Source organism: Lepisma saccharinum, chromosome 1 (assembly GCF_977018435.1).
Source record: "Lepisma saccharinum chromosome 1, izLepSacc3.1, whole genome shotgun sequence".
Lineage (NCBI taxonomy): Eukaryota > Metazoa > Arthropoda > Insecta > Zygentoma > Lepismatidae > Lepisma > Lepisma saccharinum.
In genome coordinates, this window is record NC_139229.1 from 130,885,781 (window position 1) to 130,911,005 (window position 25,225).

Consider the following 25,225-nt stretch of genomic DNA (forward strand, 5'->3'; position numbering starts at 1 on the left):
ACATGTTAAAAGCTGCTACGGCACTTAAAGTGTTTTATCCTAACTTGATCCACTTTACTTGCTTGGCACATGCTCTCCAACGCATTGCTGAGGAGGTGAGAGGCAATTTCCCGGAAGTCAACCAACTTATTTCTTCCACGAAAAAGGTGTTTCTGAAGGCACCACAACGTGTGCAAGTTTACAAGGAACAATTGCCAGGTGTACCACTTCCTCCGGAACCTATTCTTACTAGATGGGGCACTTGGATCCGGGCAAGTAAGTTTTACAACGAACATTTTGAAGAAGTGAAATCTGTGCTTGACTCATTTTCGGCGGACTCAGCTGTATCGGTACGCACTGCTCAAAATCTCTTCAAGGACACCAAACTTGCTTGCGATATGGCATACATAAACAGCAATTTTGGTTGGATTGATACAAGCATAAAAAAACTTGAAACTGTTGGGCTTCCTCTCCTGGAAGCCATGGATATATATGAGAATGCAAGAAAGAAACTGTCTGCTGTTGGAGGAGATGTGGGAGAGAAAGCTCGAAGAAAATTTGACGCAGTGACTGAAAGAAACCCAGGTTACGTCAGCTTATTTACAGTGAGCCGCATTCTCAATGGTGAATCAGTTAACCCTCCCAATGATATTTCTCCCGACCACATTCACCTCCTGAAGTACGCTCCAGTTACTTCTTGTGACGTGGAGAGAAATTTCTCTGCGTACAAGAACATATTATCTGATCGGCGACAAACATTTACTTCTGAACATTTGGAAATGTACCTGGTAACATATTGTAAGTTAAATAATTAAATACAGTGCCTGCCCCAAGATCAAAGATAACCTGAATTTTTGTAAGTGCTTTTTGAGTGAAAAATTGGGCAACGAAAATTTACTACTGAACATTTTGAATGGTACCTGGTGACATTGTATATTAAATATTGAATATATTCAAATTGTGGTTAATATTTTTGCTCTATAAGAACATAAAAAATACTTAATGTAAGGATTGTAATATTGTAACTTCAATTTTTGTAAGTCTTTTTGAAATAAACATATCCCTTTGTGAGGAAAAAATGTAACAAAAATAGGAAGTAACGTTTGGAATAAATATTTATAGTACATATTTCATTATGAATTTACATATTTTTTACATATTTCAGACATTTTTATTACATATTTATGTACATATTTTAGGGGTTGATATTACATAAAAATCCGGGCTTTGCTGATCACTTCTTTTGTTGATAGATTCCTATGCTAACTTATATGACCTAGTTAACAGTCACAAGTCATTATACCGATGACAACATTTATCCAAATTTAAAAACCCTATTGTTTTCAGGAAACTGATTATTAAAATGTTTTTTAATGTTGTTGTTTTCTATCTCAAAATAAGATTTAGCACATTCGTGGTTTTGGCATGCTGCGACGATGTTTAAAAAATATCGATGCGCTCACTTGTTGTACAGCAGGAGGGGTGGCCAACCCAGAAGATGAGGAAAACAATTTCATATTTGAAAGCTATGCTTCACAGGCAATCGGCAATAAACAGCAGTTTCTTTCCACAATAAACGATACATTTGATCTATCTATATATAGCCACTCCCTTTGAATAAAGAAATTTTGATTTACAAGATATGTTCATATTCCTTGCGTTCTAATTGACGAAAGTGACGGTTTCCTATCGATAAGTCTCGAAGCGTCTAGTCGCATTCTAATCTAGATTGTTAAAAAGAAACACCTCGGTCCCGGCCAATACCTTCGTATAACAAGGCCTATGCATACTCCATTTGTTTACATGCAACGTCGTAACTGGTAGGTAGTGAATCGCAACACAATACAGTATCATAGTCAGACGATGCGTTACGCAAGTCGTGGAGCAATCAAACCTTCTCCAGAAACAATTTGCTGGAAAGGGTCATAGAAACCGTTTTGCTGATCATAAGATATTGGCCTTTCTGTAGAACTCGGTCCAGTCACTCGTTGCAGAGGTACGCGACTTATACTAGGAACTTCTTGCGGCTGTCTCCCAGGATATGGTGGTGGCCAGGTAGCTGAAACTTTAGGGTAGTCAGGCAATCGTGGGGGTTGGGTACCAACTGGAAACCGCCCCCAATTGTCATCGTCATCCTGGCATTGTAGTGGGGGATGCACATTGCGCCTGTGATCGCACACGCCGATACGAGGGACGAAAACGGTTCCGGGCCCGCACTCGAAATGGAAAATCGCCATGTGGCCACCCTGATTGACGCAACGGTAGAACTTCGTGCACAGCTTGGGATGAGGGAAGAAGCCTTCCGAAGGACAGTGGAATTCACCTGTGAAAGACAATCAGATCACGTAAATGGAATTGTGTCATTTTTCTAGGCGGTTGGAGAGCAATTACCCTCCTCCCAGACAACTTAGTCTCAACATATTGAAAATGATGTTCATAAAAATGTGTGACTCCATAGACTCCAATGCACATCCATCTTTCCTAGCGAGAGGCTTAGTAGCACGAATGACATTCATTGTCATGCTCATCTAAATCTTACCTTTCATATCATCGTCGTTCATTGCTCAAATAAGGGTTTAGTAAGAATCCCGATTGTGTAATGAGGTTCACACATTGCGCATGAGAGTAAAGAAGGTATTGAGAATACTGAAAATGAGTATGAAATTAAGATTTAAGTTCATAAAACCTAATTTGTTCATTACAAAGTTGTAGAAAATATTGCGTTCTGAGAAGCTATGTTATGAAAAGTAAGTTGTGCAATGTAAGTTGTGATAATGTTTGCATGAGCACGTGAACATCATGTATATGTCTTAAATTACGTACATATTAAATGCACGCGCACATACTACGTTTGCCCGACCCTGTGGCCGAGTGGTTAGCACATCGCGCTGCGACGCCAAGGGTCCCGGGTTCGAATCCCGGTCGGGCTTGGTTGTTTGTGAATGTCCATTTATCAATTTCATCATTTCATCACTCATCCCCATCTTCGCAAATTAGCCAAGAGGCACAAAACGCGAAGTAAAATAAACTAAATCAAATCAAATCAAAAATCAAAAACATACTACGTTTGATGTACGAGTATATACACACACGACTTCTTTCGAAAACGTATGTGCTACATAGTTGGAAACTTTAGCGAGAATTCGCTAAACCTGGCGGATTTTAAGGGGGGGAGGGAATTTCCCCTAGGTCCTTCTTGTATTACTTCAAATAGCGTGATTTTGGGAGGAAATTGTTGAAAATAAGTTGAACTGTTATTCTCACTCTTTCAATTGAAGATGAAGTTACAAGGGAGAGGATTAAATCTGCATTCAGTACAAAAACATTATTGTGAACACTTGTATGCGAACCGCACGCGACGCCACTGCAATCTAACGTACATACTTAAAATGGTTTAATATTAACAGCGTAAGCACGTACAGCATGATTATATTAATTCCAAAAACATTAAATGTGACTTGCCAAAGAGAGAGATGGAAAAATCGTTCTGCACACAAAAACCATGTAAGTATTCAGAAAACATGTTGAGTGTGTGATTATCAGACATGTACAGAATACGATGAGTGTAGAAAACGCGTGTGTGTCTCGCTCATATGAGAATTACACATTCGGACCCTGAGCCTACGGTTTTAACATTTTCAGTTCTTATTTGGATTTTCGATTTCATCCCGAGAGGTGGAATTTCTCTGAATGCACCCAAAAGTCAACCTCTCTTCACTCTTTTGATTGCATTCATAACAAATAATTGTGACAATTTCTCAAATAAATGAAATTCGAATATCAGTTTTGTAATTGACAAGTCCAACCACATCAAATTAATCTTTGTACATTTTTTTATCTCTCACCTAATTCTATCTTGGAGAAATAAAATTATTACCTAACGATAAGACAGCACGTATATTTAAGTATTTGTCACTGTCAAATTGCAATTGGCAATCACATACTTATCAATTAGAATCCCATTTGTCCCATTACCCTTGGAGAAATTTTAAAACTTGAAATTAGACAGTGGATCAAATACAGTATGATACAGATTCCTAGTGCTTTGTTACATTCCAAGAGACCTTATGGCGGTAAATCTAGAAAGTTCCATCTTACTTGCAAATTAAAGGTGTCAAAAAAGAAGCTAACTTTCATTTGTAAATTATAGCTCATTACTAATTTATCAAAAACCACAACTTACATTACCAGAAAAATTGCAGAATGTGTCTCACAATTATCTATAATCAAATACTGATAATTCGGATACAAGTTATGCTGTCTTTACAACTTCTTTGCTTGCTTTCGTGACGTACCTGAATGCTGCGTCCGTTCAGCAGACTTCTGCTTTCTACCACTACTGCCATGATTGAAACCAGGTCTTTCAGTCTGCTGATTCACATTGGAAGGTTCTCCTGGAATTTCTTCCTCCAGTGGTGGTCCATATGAAGGCAGTGGAGGTTCGGTATCAGGTAGTGCAGAAACTGTTGGAGGAGGATATGTGATGTGTTCGTCCTGGCATTGCAGTGGAGGTAAGATCCTGTCCTTGTAATTGCAGATGTGATGGTATGGGTCAAAGACTGTACCTGGTCCACACTCGAAGTGGAAAATTGCCATGTGCCCACCTTGGTTGACGCAACGGTAGAATTTTCTGCAGTCTGTAGGGTGGGGAAAGAAGCCTTCCGATGTGCACGTAAATCTTCCTGTGAAGGACATTTTGTATTAAGTTAATAAGGAAAACATTAATCATTAATATTATAATGTTCTAGATTGTAAATATCAAAGTTAAGGGTGTTCAAATGTCAATGTTACTTTAATTGTACCTGTTCTCTTTTTTTGTAGGAGAAGCAACAAGAAGTTCTGTGAGTTGGGAAGGAGGGACCTTGTGGTGAGTGAAAATGCAACGCTACACCATTAAACAACGTGTATTCATAGTGAAACAGTATTACAAATGTGGGGAAAGCTGTGCAGAAATTGGTCGTAAAATCCGTACCAAATATGGAAGACAAAGTTGTCCGCCAAACATGCAAATCAAGATAATCTGTGCCAAGTGTGAAGAAAGTGGTTCAGTGAGGGATGAAGTTAGTCCAGTACACCGTCGTCGTGGTCGCTCCCAGGAAAATATCGCAGCCGTGAGTGCAAGTATTCAAGAGGACCCAATCACAGCAATTGGATATTAAAAAAACACCTTATTCAACATTTTACACAAAGATTTGCATTTAAAAGCGTACAAAATACAGTTAACCCAAGAGTTGAAACCAATGCATCCACAAAAGGTAAGAGTGTGGTGTGGGTTGCGGGCAGAGGGTGTGATTGGTCCATATTTCTTTCAAGATGGTGCTACTGTCAATGGATCTCGATATCGAGCGATGATTACACACTTTTTGTGGAATGCATTGGAAGCTATGGATGTCGCCACCATGTGGTTCCAACAAGGCGATGCCACTTGTCACACTGCGACCGCAACAATTGATCTTTTGCGTGAAAAGTTTGGGCAGCGCATGATTTCACGCAGGGGGGACATCAACTGGCCGCCTAGATCAGTGGTTTCCAACTTCAAAAGGTCCGAGGGCCAAAATTATATCCAGCAGTTGATAGGCGGGCCGCATTGTTTGGGGGGGTGGGGATTAAAAATTACAAAACTTGTAAGTACTGAACTGAAAGTGTAGTACTTTCGCATGACCTAAATTTCTAAAATGAGGCAATAAAACAATGGAATTACAAATCAAAATTGTATAATTACAATTTATTTCACAAAAACCCAGTTCTTATTGATGAAATGAAAGAAATTAAAGACACAACATACAAATAAGAATCCTTCATAGTAAGTGTTCAATGTGAAAATTGAGCCCGATCTGCTTCTTTTATTAAAGTTGTATTTGAATTTCTGTAGTTGAAAGTCTCAGAAGGTGAAGCAGTGAAGAATCTGCCAGTCTGCATCTGTAGCGGTTCTTGATGAACTTCATTGAAGAAAAAACACTTTCACACGTGTATGTGCTACCGAACATCGATGTCATTCTTTGCCCAAAACTACGAAGGTTTGGAAAGCGTTCTTTTGAAAGGTATTTGAAAAACTCTGGCCCCTTTTCTTGCCTAGTTTGAAGGAACACATCGCCTTGCAAATCACGCAATTCAAGTTGGAGAGAAGCTAATTTAATTTTCAATCTTACGTTTTTTGGAGATATTGCTCATTTCGATATTTGCACAAACTTTAACGATCAGTCACAGTACAATCAGAGTTGGAACACTGGAAATCTCTTCGTACTTCGTGCGTAGTAAAACAGATCTCTATAGCGCCTCTCTGCAGTTTGTTTCTGAACACAAAGAGTGAAGCCTTCGTGGAAGCAGACGAGTTCATTCCACATAGCGAAGGGATGGAATGCATGGTGTGAAGAGAAAGTTACGTCACTTTAGATTCTTCTGATTATCATTAGTGACTGCAAAATCAATTCTACCTGTGATATTGTCTTTCTTCACAGAGCAGCCGTTCCTTCAGTAAAAAAAGAACGTATTTTAATAAATATAAGTAAAATTAATGTATTTTGCAAACTGGCTTCGCGGGCCGCAGAAAAAGGCAACGGGGGCCGCATGCGGCCCGCGGCCGCCAGTTGGAAACCCCTGGCCTAGATCATGTTATCTGACACCCCTAGATTTTTTCTGTGGGGTTATTTAAAAGAACAAGTGTATGCCATCAACCCACAAACAATGCAGGACTTTAAAAGACAACATAACAACTGCCCTTGTGGCCCCCTTCCCATTTTTGAATCGCCTCTACTGCCTCCACGTGCTCTTGCCTACTTTCGCGTCAGTTCGGTCCTCCTTTGTGGCATTCACGCCTTGCCACAACATTCACGTTTCAACATTCAAATTTGCACCACTGACTATGTTTCAGTTGAAAGATAATTCAAAGATAAAGATAAAATAAAACATCTGCTTGTACCTTTTCTTCATGTTTTACCAAAATTCACGCATGATTTGCAGAGCCAGTAATTCTCGCATAATTCCCGGAATTCAAAGAAATCCAAGTAAGTAGCTACCCTGATATTGTGCAACAAATTTTACATACTAATTCATTTTTCATGTCAACAAGTAACAATAATTTGTGGATAATTTTGAAATTGATGCATACAAATGAAAATTTGGTTAGAAAATTAATATTTGTTTGTTACATATGCCTACTAAAATACGAGGTCTACTTATGAGCCACTTATGAACCACTTTCCACCCATCTGCCTGCGAACTGAGGCCATTGTCGAACTTTCTTCTCCATTAGTAAACTTTCTGGTGTGGTAAGCATGCACAGAGATATTGAATTTTCATTTGCCAAGAAATTTCTGTAAGTTTTAGGCTGACAGAGGGCAAGAAACCACTCCTCTTCACTGGTGCAAGTGTGGAGAGGGGGCGCGATCTTAAAAATAAAAAAAATGGCGTTCTGAAGCTTACTTGATTAATGTTGCAGCCTTGGGATCGTTTTGTAAATAACAGTTGATATCTGATGTAAATTTGAGTTGTAGGCTATACAATCCGCCCTACAATCTTTATTGGACTTTTAAGGATTTCATTTGACTCTTGTAATACTATCAGATTTCATGAAATCAACTATTTTCTTTAATTTTTTCTTTTTTCTTTTTAGTTTCACTGTGTTAATATAGCTAACAGCTTACTACTGACATTGCGATCTGCCAAGACAATTAAGCTAGAACTACAATACGTTAGCTCACATCTAAACAATAGATAACAATCAATGATCACATCTCTTGTGTGTAATATTATAGTGTACAATGAACCCCGCTGGCAGTATGTTTACAAAATCTGTGTGGAAATTGCTACGTGCTACTTTCTATTCCAGATCATTGGAATATAAAGTGTTCCCAGCATAGTATGTTAGGGAGTCTCATGATTATTAGCTATATTTCACCGGCTTGAGAACCTTGTTTCACAAGCTCAAGTCTGGGTCACTTCATTATGTTAGGTTAGGTGTCCTAGGTTTGATGCTGTTAGTATTTTTTTAAGTGAATTAGATTTAATGGAGTTAGTAATTTTATGTTTTGTTAGATTTGTGCGTTAGGTTTGACGCTGTTGGTAATTTCAGTTGTTGTTTTGTTTTTTTCAAGTTAGTTAGTTTAGGCCTGTGTTACGTTTTATGTTGGTCTTATTATCCATGCCAATGATTCAGAAGCCCGACCCTGTGGCCGAGTGGTTAGCACATCGCGCTGCGACGCCAAGGGTCCCGGGTTCGAATCCCGGTCGGGCTTGGTTGTTTGTGAATGTCCATTCATCAATTTCATCATTTCATCACTCATCCCCATCTTCGCAAATTAGCCAAGAGGCACAAAACGCGAAGTAAAATAAACTAAATCAATCAATCAATCAATGATTCAGAAGTAAATGTTACAAGACGCACAACATCTTTTTGTGGTGTATGTAACAAACAGTCATGTAAGGAACTCGCTAGCATTAGCTGTTGCCATTGGCTAATCCTACAAGTGAGATTTCCACAAAGGTTTTGTAAATAAGAACCTTGACAGTGATATAGTCAGGATTCACTGCCGAACCACGTTGTGAAAGTCAGTCCATGACATACTCCAATATTGTGTCTGTCTTCAACTGATTCGGATGCTATCATGATGTAAGTACCTGAGTTATGTAGCCATTCATCATTGTTCTGCTTCCTACCATCAGTCTCATGAATGAAACCAGGCCTTGAAGTCTGCTGATTTACGTTGGAACCTTCTCCAAAAATTTCTTCCTTCAATGGTGGACCAACTAGAGTTACGACTATATGTTGTTCTGGGTCTTTTGGAGTCGGGTGAGTGATGACTGGTGGAAGAGATCTTAGAGTGAACAGCTCTTCAGGGATTTGCCCTTCAGAAAGAACTGACTCTAGCTCTTCTCTGTCTTGTTCTTCCGGAAAGAATGGTCTGACTCCAGGAAATTCTGGATTTTGAGCCGAAGGAGGGTTACTTGGTCGGTCACTTTCAGGAAATGGCCGTGGCCAATCGTCTGGAAACTGCGGTTGTTGAGGTGAAGCAGGTATTTGGGCAGGAACTTGTCCTGGGAAAGGACTTCCTTGGTCCCCTTCGTCCTGGCATTGCAATGGAGGTAAGATCCTGTCTTTATAATTGCAGATGTGATGGTATGGGTCGAAGACTGTACCTGGTGCACACTCGAAGTGGAAAATTGCCATGTGCCCACCTTGGTTGACGCAACGGTAGAATTTTCTGCAGTCTGCAGGGTGGGAAAAGAAGCCTTCCGAGGTACACGCTATTCTACCTGTGAGGGAAATATTTACACTGAATTAGTAAATCACCATTAACCAATAATTAGCAATTTAGCATCTAAACCTTCAAGGTAATTCAAACAGAAATCACATTTTGCTTCAGAATTACCTAGAAATTGCTACTGACGTTACCACATGTCATAAAAAATCAAACAAGTTCAAAGAGAGGTTAACCTTTTATCTCAAGTCAACTAATTACCACAAATTAGCATTGCCAATACAAATTTCAGGAAATAGTACACGGTAGAATTTTCTCCAATCGGTAGGGTAAGGTGTAAGGCCACCCCGCAGGATTTTCTCTCAGAAGGGGTAGTGCTCAAAGTGGAGGTGGCGTGGGGTGATACTTTCCCGCAGTTAAGAAAATTCTCAACAAGCATCACATATCAGAGACCACTTAATCTACTGTCCATGTTTCCACGCTACAATTTCACCATTCGAATTATGTGAAGTGTTTCAAGATATCTCAGGAGATAAGTGCCCCCAGATCCTTTCGATCTGGTTTGGAATCCATCGTGAACGTTTCGTGTAGGAATAATTCCGTTATAATTGAATTTTGGTCAGTTGTTAGACCACTACTAGGAGTGTAGAATCCCAAAAGTTCCGCCCCTCCCCCAACTTCAGATTTGTACGCTCTTAGTTCGTCTTCTTCAGTCTTGATCATCATTAGATTTGGATACAAAAAAAAATGTTTGATTCTTCACTGATATCAATGAATTTTTGTCCTAAGTTGGTGGACGCTCATCAACGTCCACCGCTAACGGGAAGATTCAACAAGCTCGAGAGATGATTCTGACTTTGCTTTATCTTACTTCGCTTTTTGTGCCACTTTTGGCTTATTTGCGAAGATGGGAATGCGTGATGATATGATGAAATTGATGAATAGACACTCACAAACATCCACACCCAGGCCAGGATTCGAACCCGGGACCCCTGGCTTCGTAGCGCGATGTGTTAACCACATCGCAACGGGGACCGGCAGATGATTCTGACGAACCGACGGGTGACCATAGATGTGGCATGTTCTCTGCAAATTAGTTATGGTTCTGCATACGAAATCATCCCCGACAAGCTTCGCTTCCATAAAGTCCGTAATGGTAGAGGTATCAGTTTATCAGCAGCAGTTGTATGAATATTCTGCTACCAGTAAGACGCTGTTATGTCCGGCCTCTCAGACTTCCAAAACTAATTGATCATTACAGTGCGCCTAGCTGGGGCCTCGCTGACGAAGACAGCCAACTTTGTAGCCGTTGCAAGAAGCACAGTGTAAACTGTGATGACAATTTACAGTATAGAAGGTTAAGGCGTCATCTTCGAAACAGAACAGTAGGTGAAGGTTGAAGCTCACCGACAGAGATAGACGGATGTTGAAATGAATAGTGACCCGAAAGCATTAGACGACTGAGTTCCATAATCTCCTAGATAAACTCCCATCTCTAGGACCCTGTATCAAACAAAACTATTTAACGGAACTGCATACTGCGAACACTCAATGCAGAGCGGCTACGCCAAATCCGTTGATGACACCGCGTAATGCTGTGTAGCGTCGAAAATGTTGCCAAGAGCACAGAGGCTGGACACAACAGCACTGGGAACAGGTCATTTGGTCTGACGAATCTGCATTCACATTATTCCAGACCCCTGGACGTGTTTGGATATGAAGAACGCCTGCAGAAGCCTTTCATGTTGACTGCCTCCTTCCTACTGTTAATGGTATTCTGTGATGATGTGGGTGCGATATCTTGGCGTGGTCTTGACCCACTTATAGACCTCTATATAAGGATCACAGCAGAGGAATATCGTACCATTCTGAAAGAGCATATCCCTCCTATGATCCAGAATGTGTTTCCTGGCGAAAGACCTGTGTTCCAAGACGATAATGTCCCCATTCACACTGTGCCTCAAAGCATGGTTCGATGAGCACGAATATGAAATGGAACATCTCATGTGGCCTCCTTAGTAGCCTGTTCGTACATAATTGAACATTGTAGTGTATTTTGGAGGCCAAAGGTCGCAATAAGTTTCCACCTCCAGCCACACTTTCTGAACCAGAGACCGCTTTGCACGAGGAATGCATACTCATTCCTTTGACCATTGTGCAGAGCCTGTATTTGTCCACTCAACGTCGGATACAGGTTGTAATTTAACCCAAGAATGAGTCAACTACCTACGAATAAAGATTTTTGTGTCGTATCACGCTGTTCATATTTTATTGTCCACCACCTGTAGTTCTGGTAGTGTGATCTAAGGCATCATGCTTTGGGCTCCGGCTCGCAGGTTCGAGTCTCCTGGGGGAATCGTAACAAATTTCTCCTGAGATTTCGGCCTGTGTATGGGACCGGTGGCCACCCACCATCGGGAGGAAACTGGGGAGCTACGAATGAGTAGCGTAATCCGGTCATGGAAACCTACAAAACTTGGGGGTTCGCCGTGCTGACCACACGTCACCCCGTAACTGGTTGGATGATATACTACCTCGGCAGGTGAGAGTAAGGCCGTTAGTCGGCAGGTATGCTCTGGCCCCTACGGGCTGTTGCGCCAAGGGTTTTTATTATTATTATTATTATTATTATATAAAATTTCAAGATATTCCCAGAGGTATATCTCAAATCGTATATGTCTAAATAAGAGCAGAGGTTTAGTAGCTGATCTTGTTGAAACCTACAATTTGAATGTATGATGATGTATAAGACTATAGGATCCACTGTATTATTTTATAATTATGTATTCAATTCTGTAATTTTGTATGACGAATTTTGACATAGTGATGTACCTGGTTGTCAAATCGTGTTCATCACTTAAATAAACATTATTATTATTATTATTATTATTATTATTATTATTATTATTATTATTATTATTATGTGGGAGAGAGAAACATGCAACACTCTCAAACACACACAGAGACATACTTTGTCCTTTGTTCTGCGTGTGATTTTCGGAAGTATCCATAGTAAAGAATGTTGGGACTCTTATTAGCTTAACATAAAAATTCCCCACCCGCCGCAAATGTTTGGTGGAGGGATTCTTTAGGACAAGATCATTTGTGGCTTGGGGAATTGCCCCTATCTCCTCCGGAATTTTGCACCCTGACACACAACTTACTCGAGGCAAGGATTTAAGTGGAATCCAACAGACTAGTGACGAGACCAATCAAAATGGAGAAAGAATGTGTGGAAGCAGATAGGCGAAATAAGCAGGAAAGCAAGGAAGATGCTCAGAGTAGGTATATTTGGAGGCATATGTTGCAGACTGTATGTTCCTACAACATTGAAGGCGTCTAACCAGCCGTCCTCCGTAGCAGAGTGGTTACCATAGCGCGCTGCCACGCCATGAGTCTCGGGTTCGAATCCCGGCCTGAGAATTGGCATTCATATGCGCATCCTTTCATCAATTTCATCATCACCAGGGCCCGCATATTGATAACATGTCATCCTTTTTTCCTCGTGTAGGTATTAAAATCCTGAATATGAACCTCTGATTACAAAAGTTTGAATTTTTATTGTCATATTTTCTATTTTTCGCGTTTTACCTTTTTTGGTCTTTTTTGGCGTACTTGAAAAAGAAAAAATAATGTAATTGCATTACGTTTCACTCATTCATTTTTAGTCAGGAACTGACATTTATCGCCTGTAACAATGAAAACAAAAATCATATCACCACGTGATTGTAGGAACACAGCAACTTGCTGCTCGACATTACCTGCTGCAATAATTTTGAATAAGTTAAGATTTTTACAGATCTTTATACTTAATATCCACATACCAGGGGTGCCCGCAGTGGAGAATTATGGCGCAAGCTGCGCCATCTAGATTTTTTCGGGGGGATTTTTTCCCTTCAAATAATATAAAAATACCACATTTATATATTTTTCCAAAATATACGTAAAAGTTTTACACCTTAAATTTTATTAAATCCATTCAATGAATAAAAGAAAGAGTTTAAGGATATTATCCAAGGAGAGGGGGGAGAGAAATATCCAACTCTTACATATTAGGCCTTATTTGGCACGTGGGTTCAGGAGGGATTCTGAATTGAGCGTTTGGAGGGGGCAGTACTCAAATCTAGGTCTTCGATTACGGCAGGTATGTTAGTTAGAGGGGGATTGAGCATTAAATTGAGGGGATATCCAATTCTTGTGTATTGCTATTGTCTTAGACAGTTGCCGAAATTCTGGTGTAGAGACTGAGAATTAATTAATTGGAAGGGGTAATATCCATCCCCTCTTCAATATCAACAGTAAATGTAAAATTGGCATGGTAATTTTGGTAGTAGGAATGAGTATTAAATTTAAAGTGGGGAGATAGGAAGGAAGCTCTTCATAAAGTGTTAGATTGTCAAGAGATTTCTGTAGTGGAGAGAGAGTTCGAACATTAAATTTTTAGAGACTGTATTTAGCGATATGCTATCTACACGTTTTCGACCCCAAACATGCTAAAAGAGAAGCTGGAAAAGACTAAATATCTCGGTATTCTAAGAAAGTATTGACACCCCCATTAAATTAATATTCTTGAAAGCCTGCAAAGAAATGGATGAGAACATTTTCGTGCTTTCTTCGCTCGCAATGTATTTCGAGGATCCGTGTTTTGCGCTTTACTGAGTTGAATGTGAAGTTTTATACTATAGCTGCATTACAAGACATTCTCGATATTCATTAATAACATCACTTCTTAAAATATAACGCTTAATGTTGGTATACTGCTTAATTTGAATCAGGTGCATCATTTGGAACAAAAATATATCGAATCCGCATTTCTAACTTCTTGTCAAAAGAAAATTTTACTTTAACAAGTTAAATTTACACTGAAGAAAAAATCCACGTAATTATTGTTATGGATTACTAAAATAATTATATTTACCCCAATAAAAGGGGGGTTAGTTCTTTGAAAGAGGAACCGTATTACATTATCGCCCTGAGCTTAAAAATTTCTATCTAGGGTTCTGTAATTGAATCGGTCATACAGCTGGAGCATCCTATTTGGTTTGCCAATGTTGAATTTTCTGTTTATATCTTAAGTTGTGTAACAATTTGTGTTAAATACTCAAATTTTGAGTTTTATAAACCCACTCGCAAACACTATATATATGCACATTTAGATAATTTAATTTACTACATTTAACCAATCAATGTGGTAGCTTTAAGTTTTTTCGAAAATCGAACAATTAAAAAATATGGACAGTTTAAGATTGTATTTCATTCAGACATCAATTATTACGTATTCATCCAAACTCTTTTGGGAGGATTATGATGAACAATTTTATGGGCGGTCTTGAGTGGTGGGCACCCCTGTTTAGGAAGGAGGGGCAGATTAAGTTCTTGTTCAGTAAAGCTAAGAAAAAAGTTATTTTCGGTAGACACGCTGTCGTAATTAAATACTTTGTGGGGATTAACATATGGTTTGAGGGTGCATTTTAGGAGGGAACGCATAACATGATTTTTGGGGGGGATGCGCCATTGACCTTGGGGGAATGGGCACCCTTGTCACATACACCTGGAAATTTCAGTTCTGTTACAGATGTAAGAACTATGCCGTACTAATTGCCATACCCTAAAATAAAGGCAAAATGTTTAAGTAATTATTTAGGTCATTTTATAGGTCATTTTTCAGATATCTTAGGTCATGAAAATCCGGGTTCTGATCATCACTCATCGTCGCGATTAGCCAAAAGTGACAGAAAAGACACGAAAAATAACTGAATTCAATCAAACATCTAACCAGGTATGTCAGAAAGAGGAATGCATGAAATAAATGCATTGAGATGTCATAGTTTTAAGTCAACTTCATGATCAGATTGGCTAATCTGGACTAGACGTACAGTTTACATTAGGACCAGAATCACTATGTAATGCGTCTCCATCGGTGATCTAACTCGGGACCCGAGGCGATAGCGCTTACGCCATCGAGGAGGACCAATATTGGGATGAAACCAGTTGGAATTTTAAAGACTTAAGCTCGGTGACACTTTTGGTAAGATAGAATCTAGCATGTGTCTCAGTGGACTGATAGATCTTTCCTCTGAAACTCGATTTAGAACCCTACTACTTCATCATTCAGCTCCCAAACCTTGGGTAAGACATGGGTATTTCTTTGTTTATGTTATATCATCCATTTCGTAAGTCTATCGTAGACCTCCGTGGCGGAGTGGTTACCACAGCGTGCTACGATGCCAGTGGTTTGGTTCGAATCCTAGGTTGGGCAAGGGTGTTCTTTGTGAGTGTCCTTTCATCACTTATTCTGATCTTCACGATTAACCAAAAAGCGTTAGAAAAGCGAAGTGAAATAAAACAAATCAATAACTGGTGAAGTAGAAAAACGACATAAAGAATACGTTCATCAATACTTACAATCTTAATATATAAAAATGGATGTATGTGTGTATGTATGTTTGTTCCGGCATAACTCTCGAACGCCTGGAGCGATTTCAACCAAACTTGGTACACGTATCACCTGCAATCTTGAAGGAAATATGTGGGGGTGAGACACCACTGGCACCCCTGGGGGTGGGGGTGGGGGTGGGAGGGGGTGGCATGTGAAAATAATCGAAAACGTCCTATATTAGTGTGGAATCCATAGTTTTCTGGATCGATAAGATGAATAGTGACACTCCCAATGCCGTTCCACTCCAAATTCATCACCTATCGGGATGGGGGTGAGAGGGGGTGAAAAATAAAATGTCAAAAATGACCAAGATTAGTGTCGAATCCATAGTTTTTGGAGTCGCTAAGCTAATTGGTCACATTCACGATGACCAAACTTGGTACACATATGAGTTACAATATGGAAAGAAATACTGTGGGGCTACGACATACCTGGTACCCCTAAGGGTGGGTGTGGGAAGGGGGTGACATGAAAAAATAATGGAAAACGACCGATATTAGTGTGGAATCCATAGTTTTCTGGGTCGATAAGATGAATAGGGACACTCCCAATGCCGTTCAAAGCCAAGACACCCATGGAACCCTTAGGGGGTGTGAAGGGGGTTGTAAAAATAATCGAAAACTACCGATATTAGTGGAATCCATAGTTTTCGGGGTCGCAAAGATGAATAGTGACACTCGCAATGCCGTTCAACTCCAAGACATCTCTCGCATCCCTAGGGGTGGGGGTGGGAAGGGGGTGACATGTAAAACGACAGATATTAGTGTGGAATCATTAGTTTTCGGGATCGCTAATATGATGAATAGTGACACTCCCAATGCCGTTCAACTCCAAAACACCCCTGGCACCACTACGAGTGGGGATGGGAAGAGTATGACATGTAAAACGACCGATATTTGTGTGGAATCCATAGTTTCGGGGTCGCTAAGTGACACTCGCAATGCCGTTCAATTGATTTATTCTTGCTCCTGGATGTGGAACTGAAAATGTTGTTCATAAATTGTTGTTAAATTTATATTATAGTGAATTTGTAAAAGATATTACTTTTTAATTTGTATGCTGTACTTATACTTTAAAATGCCTGTAAATAAAATTAGTTACATTTTACGCTATAGTTAGAATCCATTAAACACCCGGGCAACGCCGGGTAATCAGCTAGTTACATATAAACGAAGGTGTATATATTTAATATTTTGTGGAAAACGTAAACAAACAATACATACTCCTGTTTCACTAACAGTTGCAAAGTTTAAGATTGCACACACACATGCTATCTTACCCTTATTTCAATTTAGTCCGTGACTAATATTTTCGACCAACTCACTTCCGCATATGATGTAGATTAGCCAGCGATTCCATAAGCGGCGGATATGACTCCACGAGCTACACACATATGAAAGTATTATAGTTGTTAATTTTATGAATTCTGTGTCAATGTGTTCATTTAATCTCACCCATCCTTAAGTGCAGGAAACCAAGGGTGTGTCAACTGACACAAAAATGCACATTTTTGTACTCCAGTAAAACCTTAAAGTGTATAAAATGTTGGTGTTAAACTTCGACGCATCTTGATCAGTTGACAGTGGGAAAAGATTGCAGAGATGCATTTTTTAGCTGCTATTCTGTTTGATTCACTAACATACATCAATGGCGTAGATCCAACATGGCAATTTCAAAGAAACCACAGTTTCATCAAGTTTGATTTGGTCCATTTCGAATTCTCTGTGATACTTGTAGCTGGTACTGAGTGCAAGGGCATAGCATATTGATGACACAAATAAACCATTAAACATAATTATACTCGTTTATTATAGTTGTGCTTAAATATACATAAGATAAACAGTTGCTGCCAACTTGTTCTGGTAAGGCCATTGTCATATATCCATTATTGTAGAGTATAAATCCTCGAAAATATTGTGGAATTGCTGTGCGGACTAGAATGATGTCTTCCATATTGTTGTGACATGTAAGTGCTTCATAAAGGGTTATATATCGTCCAGTATCTCCTGGCCTCCAAGGTGTTGGGATGGCTCAACTAATTGTGGTCGCTTACCTAGATTTGAAGATTGTTTGTCGGTATTGTCATAAGGAATATACACTGGAAGGACTGGTTCCACTGAGTCGCCTTGGGGTCCACCAGGAACTAGTGGGAAGTCAGGAATAGAGGGGTTCCAGTCTGGTGGGTCTTGAGAAGCTGGTACCTGAGGTGAATCAGGATTGGGAAATGGGTTAAAGGGGAGTTCCGGTTCCAGGTTCGAGCCTGGCCCATCTCCAAATCTGTTGGTAGAGTGGTTGAGGAATGGTTGGGTCGTTGGCTGCTCCCTCTCAGGAGTGGTTGTGCGTGAAAATTGAGGTTTCTTTGTGAAAGCACCAGGTCGACCGGGAGTTCGAATGGCTCCATCAGGGTGCTTCGCAGGATGTTGTGGAGCCCGAGACGGTGCAGGGGTTCGGAAGCGATTCCAGTGTACCATGGGTACCCGAGGGAGCTGAAAAGGAAAATGGCATCGCTTTGGAGGCAAGATGTTCCACTTGTAATTGCAACCGTTTACGTCCGGGTCGAAGACCGTTTTAGGATCGCACCTGTACATGATAATCTCCTTGCGGTCGCCCTTATTTACGCAACGGTAAAATTTCCTGCAAATCGTGGGGTGAGGATGATAACCTTCCGACGGGCAGTGAAATCCACCTGAGGGAGAGAGAAGAAAAGAACGCATTCGCCTGATTGAATCGGTGTAATTCAAATTCCGATCTTATCAACAATGGTGAACCTACTTATTCGACATTACACATTAAGTTTTCCTAATATATTGTATTAATTTATCAGTAAATTGATAAGGATGCCAATGCTATCAAAGTTGAAGATCGAATATTAAAAATACAATGGAAAATTTTGCAATAGAGGGATGATAGAAGGGGACAGAACAGTATCCTAACTATTCGTTATTTAACAAAAGATATAAAACCATAGAAGCACATCATTTAATAGAATAAGTCAAATCTGTCTGCATGCAGATGATATTGCCACTGTAACAAGAGTTTTAGATAGAGTGGGACTAAAAATAAACTAAAAGGAAAAGGAAACTAATTATGGTTTCGAAAGCTAGAAGACAGCTACAAAATTTGAATATAAGAGAAAAGCATAATCAGATTGAAATTCTTGGGAAACAGCGACGCTCAAATTAATACAAGCATTAAAGAGATAAGTCAAGAAGGAAACAAACCCCTACTTTACTAATTTAAGTGTGCGCAAAAGTGGAGTAAATTACTAAAGTTTCAAGATATCAGATACATAAAAATTTAATAAGACCAGACATATCTTACGGAGCAGACACCTAGTAGACTAACTGCAACTGATAAGAACTCGCTGAGAAGGACTGAAAAAAATATACTTATACTTGTATGGACTGATCATAGATATGGAAATATCTATGAGCTGTAATGAGTAGTTATAGAGAATATTAAAGGGAGAAGATATATCAAAGTTTCTAAGGTTGCAATGACTGGGTCATATTGAAAGAATGGATGCAACTGAATTGCCCACATTGATACTGAAATAAAAATATATTCATCTAGGAGAAGAGGAAGCGATGGGGTAGAAGACTTGAAGATAATGAAGGTGAAGGCACGACGTGAGAACATAAGGCATAGAAAATCACAGCCGTATCTACGGGGAAAGAGGTGGCAAGGGAGAAATCGCCCCGGTTACCCATGCAAACGAGGCGGAGATTGGAAAATAGTATATTGCGGTGATCCATGAAAGTATTAGCGATGTATTAAATATAATATTATTTTCAGCTTGCAAAAAAAAACAGCTAAAGATTTTCTTCCTTCCTACGTCCGTAATGCTGATATTACTATAAGAGCCACATGGAGTTTATAGCTTATTTTCTAAAGCAGTTATTGTACGATTTTTTCATGAAGTGGCATACCAGATATCGAGTAATAATTAATATAGTGTTTGCAGAAAAAATACTTTAGACTTAGCTAGGAGACATAAAGATATTCTGCGTATTGATTGATCATGTCAGTTACAAAATAATATCTTGGTGCTTTTTATTATATTTAAGGCCCAGATTCATTTATACAATTTTGCTATATTAGATAGACTGTTGTATTAATATTTCTCCGTGTGCTATCAATTGTACTCATCTGCTACCTAGCAACGCATTGAAATTGCCCCATAGAATAGAGAAACTCGAACTTTATCACAGGGCGGTTTTTTCTTAAGAAGTGAGTTTGCTACAATAAAGAAACAAACTAGACGAACGATAAGAACAGATTGGAAACGACAGAGCACTGTGGGGCAGAATTTCAATCGGTCGTTCGCCACCTTATCGACTATTCAGCATTAAAATAGGAAGATTCATAATTTCTTACTTCATATTAGTCTCTTTTTAATTGGTTATATTGCGTTCCTCTTACGTACACTGTGACGAATAAATGAGTTAGAGTCATGAAAACTAAAAATAGCTCAAAGATCATGCCATGCCATCGGTTCGAACCACGGACTAGTTTCTCAGGGCATGAACCACTAACCGATAAATAAATTGCAAGTGCAAGTATCAGATATAAAATACAGTGGACTGTTTATAAATCGAACTCCAAGGTCGCACGAAAAAGTTCGAATTATCCAAAATTCGAATTAAAAAGAGTCCACCGTATAACGATTATGGGGTGCTCCATGGAATCTGTGTGCCCAAACATAAAAGAGAGGTTTTCCCACTTTTCCGACAGTGCTCCTAAAATAATGCCTCATTTATTTTCAGAGGGAGGGGCGGGGCGAAAGATAGAAACTGCACCTCGGAAGGTTGTCTGTCGCTCTGACGCCCGCCTAAAATAAGCTTTCATGATATTAATAAGAATTTTACCGTTGTTAATATTATGGTGATATTGATGGAATATATTACTTTCAATTTGAAAAATTTCCATTACAAAATTGTACATCTCCAATTGGGATGTACAAAAGTTACCTGGTAAAAGGTAAAGTGTTCCCCTGTGCTTAGCACCACGCCATGAAGGCGTATAGGGGATGTGGGGGTAACGCCCCACACTTTCTTGATCCGGTCGTGAGTGGGGGTGATGTGATCAGCACCACGTCCCTGACCGCCTTTACCCCCCAGGGTTTCCCCCAGGTACCCATGTTATTCGACGCTGGGTGGGCGCCGGGGCCGCTTCCAACGTTAGAAACCTTCCCGGATTTGAACCGGCCGGGGATCGAACCCGGGACCTTTAGCATGGTAGTCAGACGCGTTACCGACTGAGCCACCGCGGCCACTGTTACCTGGAAATTACTAATTTAATTTTTGGTGATAATAGACACTTTCTGCACATCTGATCCTCTAGATACAAACAGAAGCAACATATTTTTAAGAGAGAATTTATCAAAAATAAAGTAACATATGTTCAATAAAGCATGTCAAAATGGTCATGCAAAATACACACTTCCTTAAACCGTTTGAGCCTGGCAGTAAAAAATAGTAGAAATCTGAAAATTTAGAAATTTACTATTTGTTCACGACATAGCCCTTAGTACTGATGACACTATTTCTAATGCTGAAAATAAAAATATTCATTAATGATTTCTATTTCTTTCAATACTTCGTTTTTTTAAATTTTTGTTTCTTTTACTGTGGCTGCCATTAAATAAATATTTAAAATTTCGACCGAAAGCGACCTCTAGTGATTGTCGTCTCGGTTGGTCCGGCCCTTTCACCGGCCCTGTTTCTTTGCTTTGTGAAGTGGCCAAAAAGCTGCATCTGAAACTTATCGGGGGAAAATGTACATAAATCAAATTGTAAATTACTATTCGCAGAACATGCGTAAAAATAAAAATATTCACCTTTATACCCATATGTCCTCGTTGCTGATAAAGATTCTATGGCTATGAGAAGAACGAGCAAGCGCTGCATTTTGGTTCTAGATACAACTCAGACACCTGGAAATAAACAAAACATAAAATTAATGCTCACTAAAGTCACTTGTCCAAAGGACGAAACAAAATTTTCATCGAACACATTTTGTTCAATGCGAAAAACTATATCACAAAGATTTTTTACATAAATTTCAAATAGATCGAACACTGACGACGTTGATATTTGAGGTGTGATATTTTCAATGCTCATTTTCTGAGAGCTGGTGTATGGATTTGACGATACTTATTTTGAATTGAAGCTTGAAGGGTTAAGAATGTTATGTATATACGATTAAAGATTAATAAATAATATTAATTGATATTTTCTCTTGCTTTCTTAATCCGAAGGATAAAATTCGAAATGCAAATTGCACATCTTTGGAATAGCGTAGTTTTATCAAACTTTCTTTCTGCTGTAGAACTGGCAACATTGTTACCATGAGCCTCACAGTGCAAATCTAACTCCGGACAGACTGGGAAATTTACAAGCATCTACAGTTCATGTGCGTTAGTCGAGAGCGTAGTGCGCTTGGCTAACTGGACGAGTTCACTAGAAAAGTAAGGTGATGGCTGTTAGTGGAACGCAGTCAGTGAAAGAGTTTCCGTGAAAAGTGTCTGGTATTGACAGAATATGGTCCTTTCAAACATACTGTAGTGACGATCGTCTTCTTTAACACTGTTATTAAATATTATTATTTACAAATAATATACAAACGAAATACTGACCTGAATCCTACAACCTAGTTTCACTCGTTTTTCCTGCCTATTTTCTCTTTAGCGTTTGAATTCGTTCAAAAGAGCTCGTCTTACGTTGTCGAACAGTAGCCTCAGGGCCGGATTAACCTATGGGCAACTGGTGCAATTGCCCCGGTGCCCGCACCAAAAGGAAGCTGTGAAGGGTCTCCACCAAAAAATCTTTTTACCAGCTGGCTATGCTTGTGAAAAATTACATAAGAAGTTGTATTTTATAAATAAAAAAAATCAATGTTGTCGTATGTCTACACTCTTCTGGATCCAATTGTTGCACAGCTCTCAGTCGATCTGTTTGTAGATATCTGAAGCTCAGTATACTTTATATCATGGATTGATTTGGCTGTGGTGTGGAAATAAGGCACACTTATTCAAGAAATCAATTCTCAGATACGATTAAGATAATAAATAATCCACCTACATAACTTTCTTTCGTTAATAACATCAAAAATGAAAATTAGTGAAAAATAGGCATCGTGCTGCCATGGGACAGAATCGCTTATCGAATCTTTGTTTATTAAGCATTGAACATGAACTTCTTCGTGAATTGGACTTCAATGATATAGTAGATGAATTTTCGGCGAAAAAGGCAAGAAAAGTGTGTCTGCTATAAGTGTTAAGCCTTTGGGAATTTTCTTGAAGAAAGTGTAGTTGCTATAATTTCCACAATGAACCTGTCGGTAATTGTCCAGTGGATGGAGCGTGCATATGTAGTGACATATTTACTCTTAACTGTAAATAATATCATTTATAATAAATTATGTACGTAAGTACAGTCTACTGCTCAGTTCTCTGTTTCCGTCTGAACCCCCTTAGTATTTACTATATATTGTAGTTACGGTGTTTACTCTTCGTAATATACTGTAGACATTTAGACGCATAATTTTACTGCTGCTATAGCGCTACAATTTTCGTCCTGTAACCAGAGGCGCAACCACGATTTTTGTCTGGGGGGAGGCAAGTACCAGGATAAACGTACCAACAACCTCAACAACAATAATAATGGTATTATTATTATTATTATTATTATTATTATTATTACTACTACTACTACTAGTAGTAGTAGTAGTGGTAGTAGTAGCATCATCAAAGACGTTATTATCCTCATAAATTACGCAAAGAGGGGGTAGAAGTCGGCGCTAAAACATTTGTTTGGAACAAACTATTTGAAATATTTTTTCAACACCCGTCAATTTCACATTAGCTAATAATGGAAAACAAGGACACAAACTGTATTTTTTAATGGCAGATAATGAATGATAAATGCATTCCGAAGATAATTCCTTTGTATATGTAACATGTATAACTTTAATTTGCAACGTATGTTTTACACATATGCAACATGGAGCGACATAACAGAAGAAAATACATATGGAACATGCTAACTTTAATTGTGTACGTATTCAAAGTTTATTCAATACATATATACGAGACATATTATTTAAATACATCACATTACAGAAAAGAAGGAGATTGCGAGCGAAGCGAGCAAGAAAGTGGCCCCTGGGCAAAATGTTTTGTGCGGGCCCCCCATTTTTTATATATTTTTTTACTAGGAGCTTTGAAACTATATTGATTTAATTGGGTACTAATAATTTCACTGGACGCCATGGTACTCTCTTTTCTACTATTTGCATTAAGATCGCTCGGCATCCATGGCCGACTCACGCCGCCCCCATAGGCACGGTTCCAAACTTGACGAACTGAGAAAAGCAGGGATTGCGAGTTAAGCGAGCAAGAAAATTTTGCGAAATGTATTTTAATATGCATAAGATTTGAAATCGAAGGTGGCAATTGCTCCTCTGTGAACCCCCTGCAGGTGCCTTTGGACCTCAATATTTGTACCCCCTATTTGCCCCTAATAGGGCGATAATATCATCACGGGATGCCAAGCCATTCTCTTTTTCACAACTTCTTTTCATCTAGATCATTCGGCACTCATGGCCGACTGGCGCCTCCACCTAGCTACGGCTCTGAACTTGACGAAACTGAGAAAAGCAGGCAGGCATTGCGAGCAAAGCGAGCAAGAAAATTTTACGAAATGTACTTTTTTTTTGCATAAAATTTGAAATCGAAGGTGGCAATTCTCCTCTATGCCACCCCTGCAGGTGCCCTTGGCCGTCAATGTTTGCCCCCTCCTTGCCCCCCCCTAGAATTGACTTCCACCGAAGGTTGGGGGGTGCAATGCCCCCTCTGTTGTTGCGCTAATAAAGCTCCTAGTAAAAAAATATATAAAAAATGGGGGGCCCGCACAAAACATTTTACCCAGGGGCCTCCACAAACCATGATACGGCCCTGAGTAACCTGTACATACGGATTGTGTTGAACCCTGTTATGAGGAATCGAATAAACATTCACAGTTATTTCCGTGAATACAAACATCAAGTAAAGATCATACTGCGCGGAAGAATAAATAAATAAGAAAAGTGTCCAATGCAGAGAAGTACTCACCAGTCTCACTATCGCACGCAAAGCAGGTTCACACTGAAGGCATGCGGATTCTTATAACCCCAACACGATTGCCCGAAGTCCAGTGGTTTTCCCCGTCAAAACGGAAGCACAAGCCTTCACTTCCTTAGCGATAACCTAACTAAATGTTTTGACAACGTCTGAATTGGGAAAGGCGTTGTGTAAAGGCGTGATGATTCGAGAAACAGCGAGCTCGCTCTATGATTTTCAGCCTACGAGTCAGACGGATATTGGCATGTACGAGCAGGAAAATGTTCTATTGAAATCAGGATGTAATAAGTTCCTTGTTTGACACAGGAAGAACTCGAAGAATTCCAAAGAAAAAGTAATTTGCCTGAGGAAGTTATCCTAGCTAAAACAAAAGCTATATAAAAGATACTTTGGTGTGTGTTTCAAGTCTGGGTTGCATCGCATTCGCGATGATGAGCATGAAATCAGGGGTGGCTCAAGATAAAATTCTCGCCCGGGCGAGGTGGATTT

General features: G+C 39.4%; 1 protein-coding gene across 1 annotated transcript; it reads right to left on the minus strand.

The window, feature by feature from the left end:
• Positions 1-1,183: 1,183 nt before the first annotated feature.
• LOC145988634 (uncharacterized) lies at positions 1,184-24,839 on the minus strand. The gene is made up of 5 exons (XM_083123670.1): positions 24,728-24,839; positions 21,455-21,550; positions 8,596-9,231; positions 4,275-4,661; positions 1,184-2,302 (listed from the first exon to the last, which is right to left on the minus strand). Exons 2-5 carry the CDS (start codon positions 21,522-21,524, stop codon positions 1,848-1,850), a joined length of 1,548 nt encoding a protein of 515 aa, XP_082979796.1. The 5' UTR covers positions 21,525-21,550; positions 24,728-24,839; the 3' UTR covers positions 1,184-1,847.
• Between the last annotated feature and the right edge of the window lie 386 nt (positions 24,840-25,225).

Excerpts from the sequence above, each read along its gene's own strand:
- LOC145988634 (XM_083123670.1), bottom strand. The coding sequence starts at position 21,524 with ATGCAGCGCTTGCTCGTTCTTCTCATAGCCATAGAATCTTTATCAGCA. Across the intron at positions 4,662-8,595 it reads TGAATGGCTACATAACTCAG|GAAGATTTACGTGCACATCG; the intron begins GTACTTACATCA and ends TGTCCTTCACAG. Across the intron at positions 2,303-4,274 it reads TGAACGGACGCAGCATTCAG|GTGAATTCCACTGTCCTTCG; the intron begins GTACGTCACGAA and ends TGTCTTTCACAG.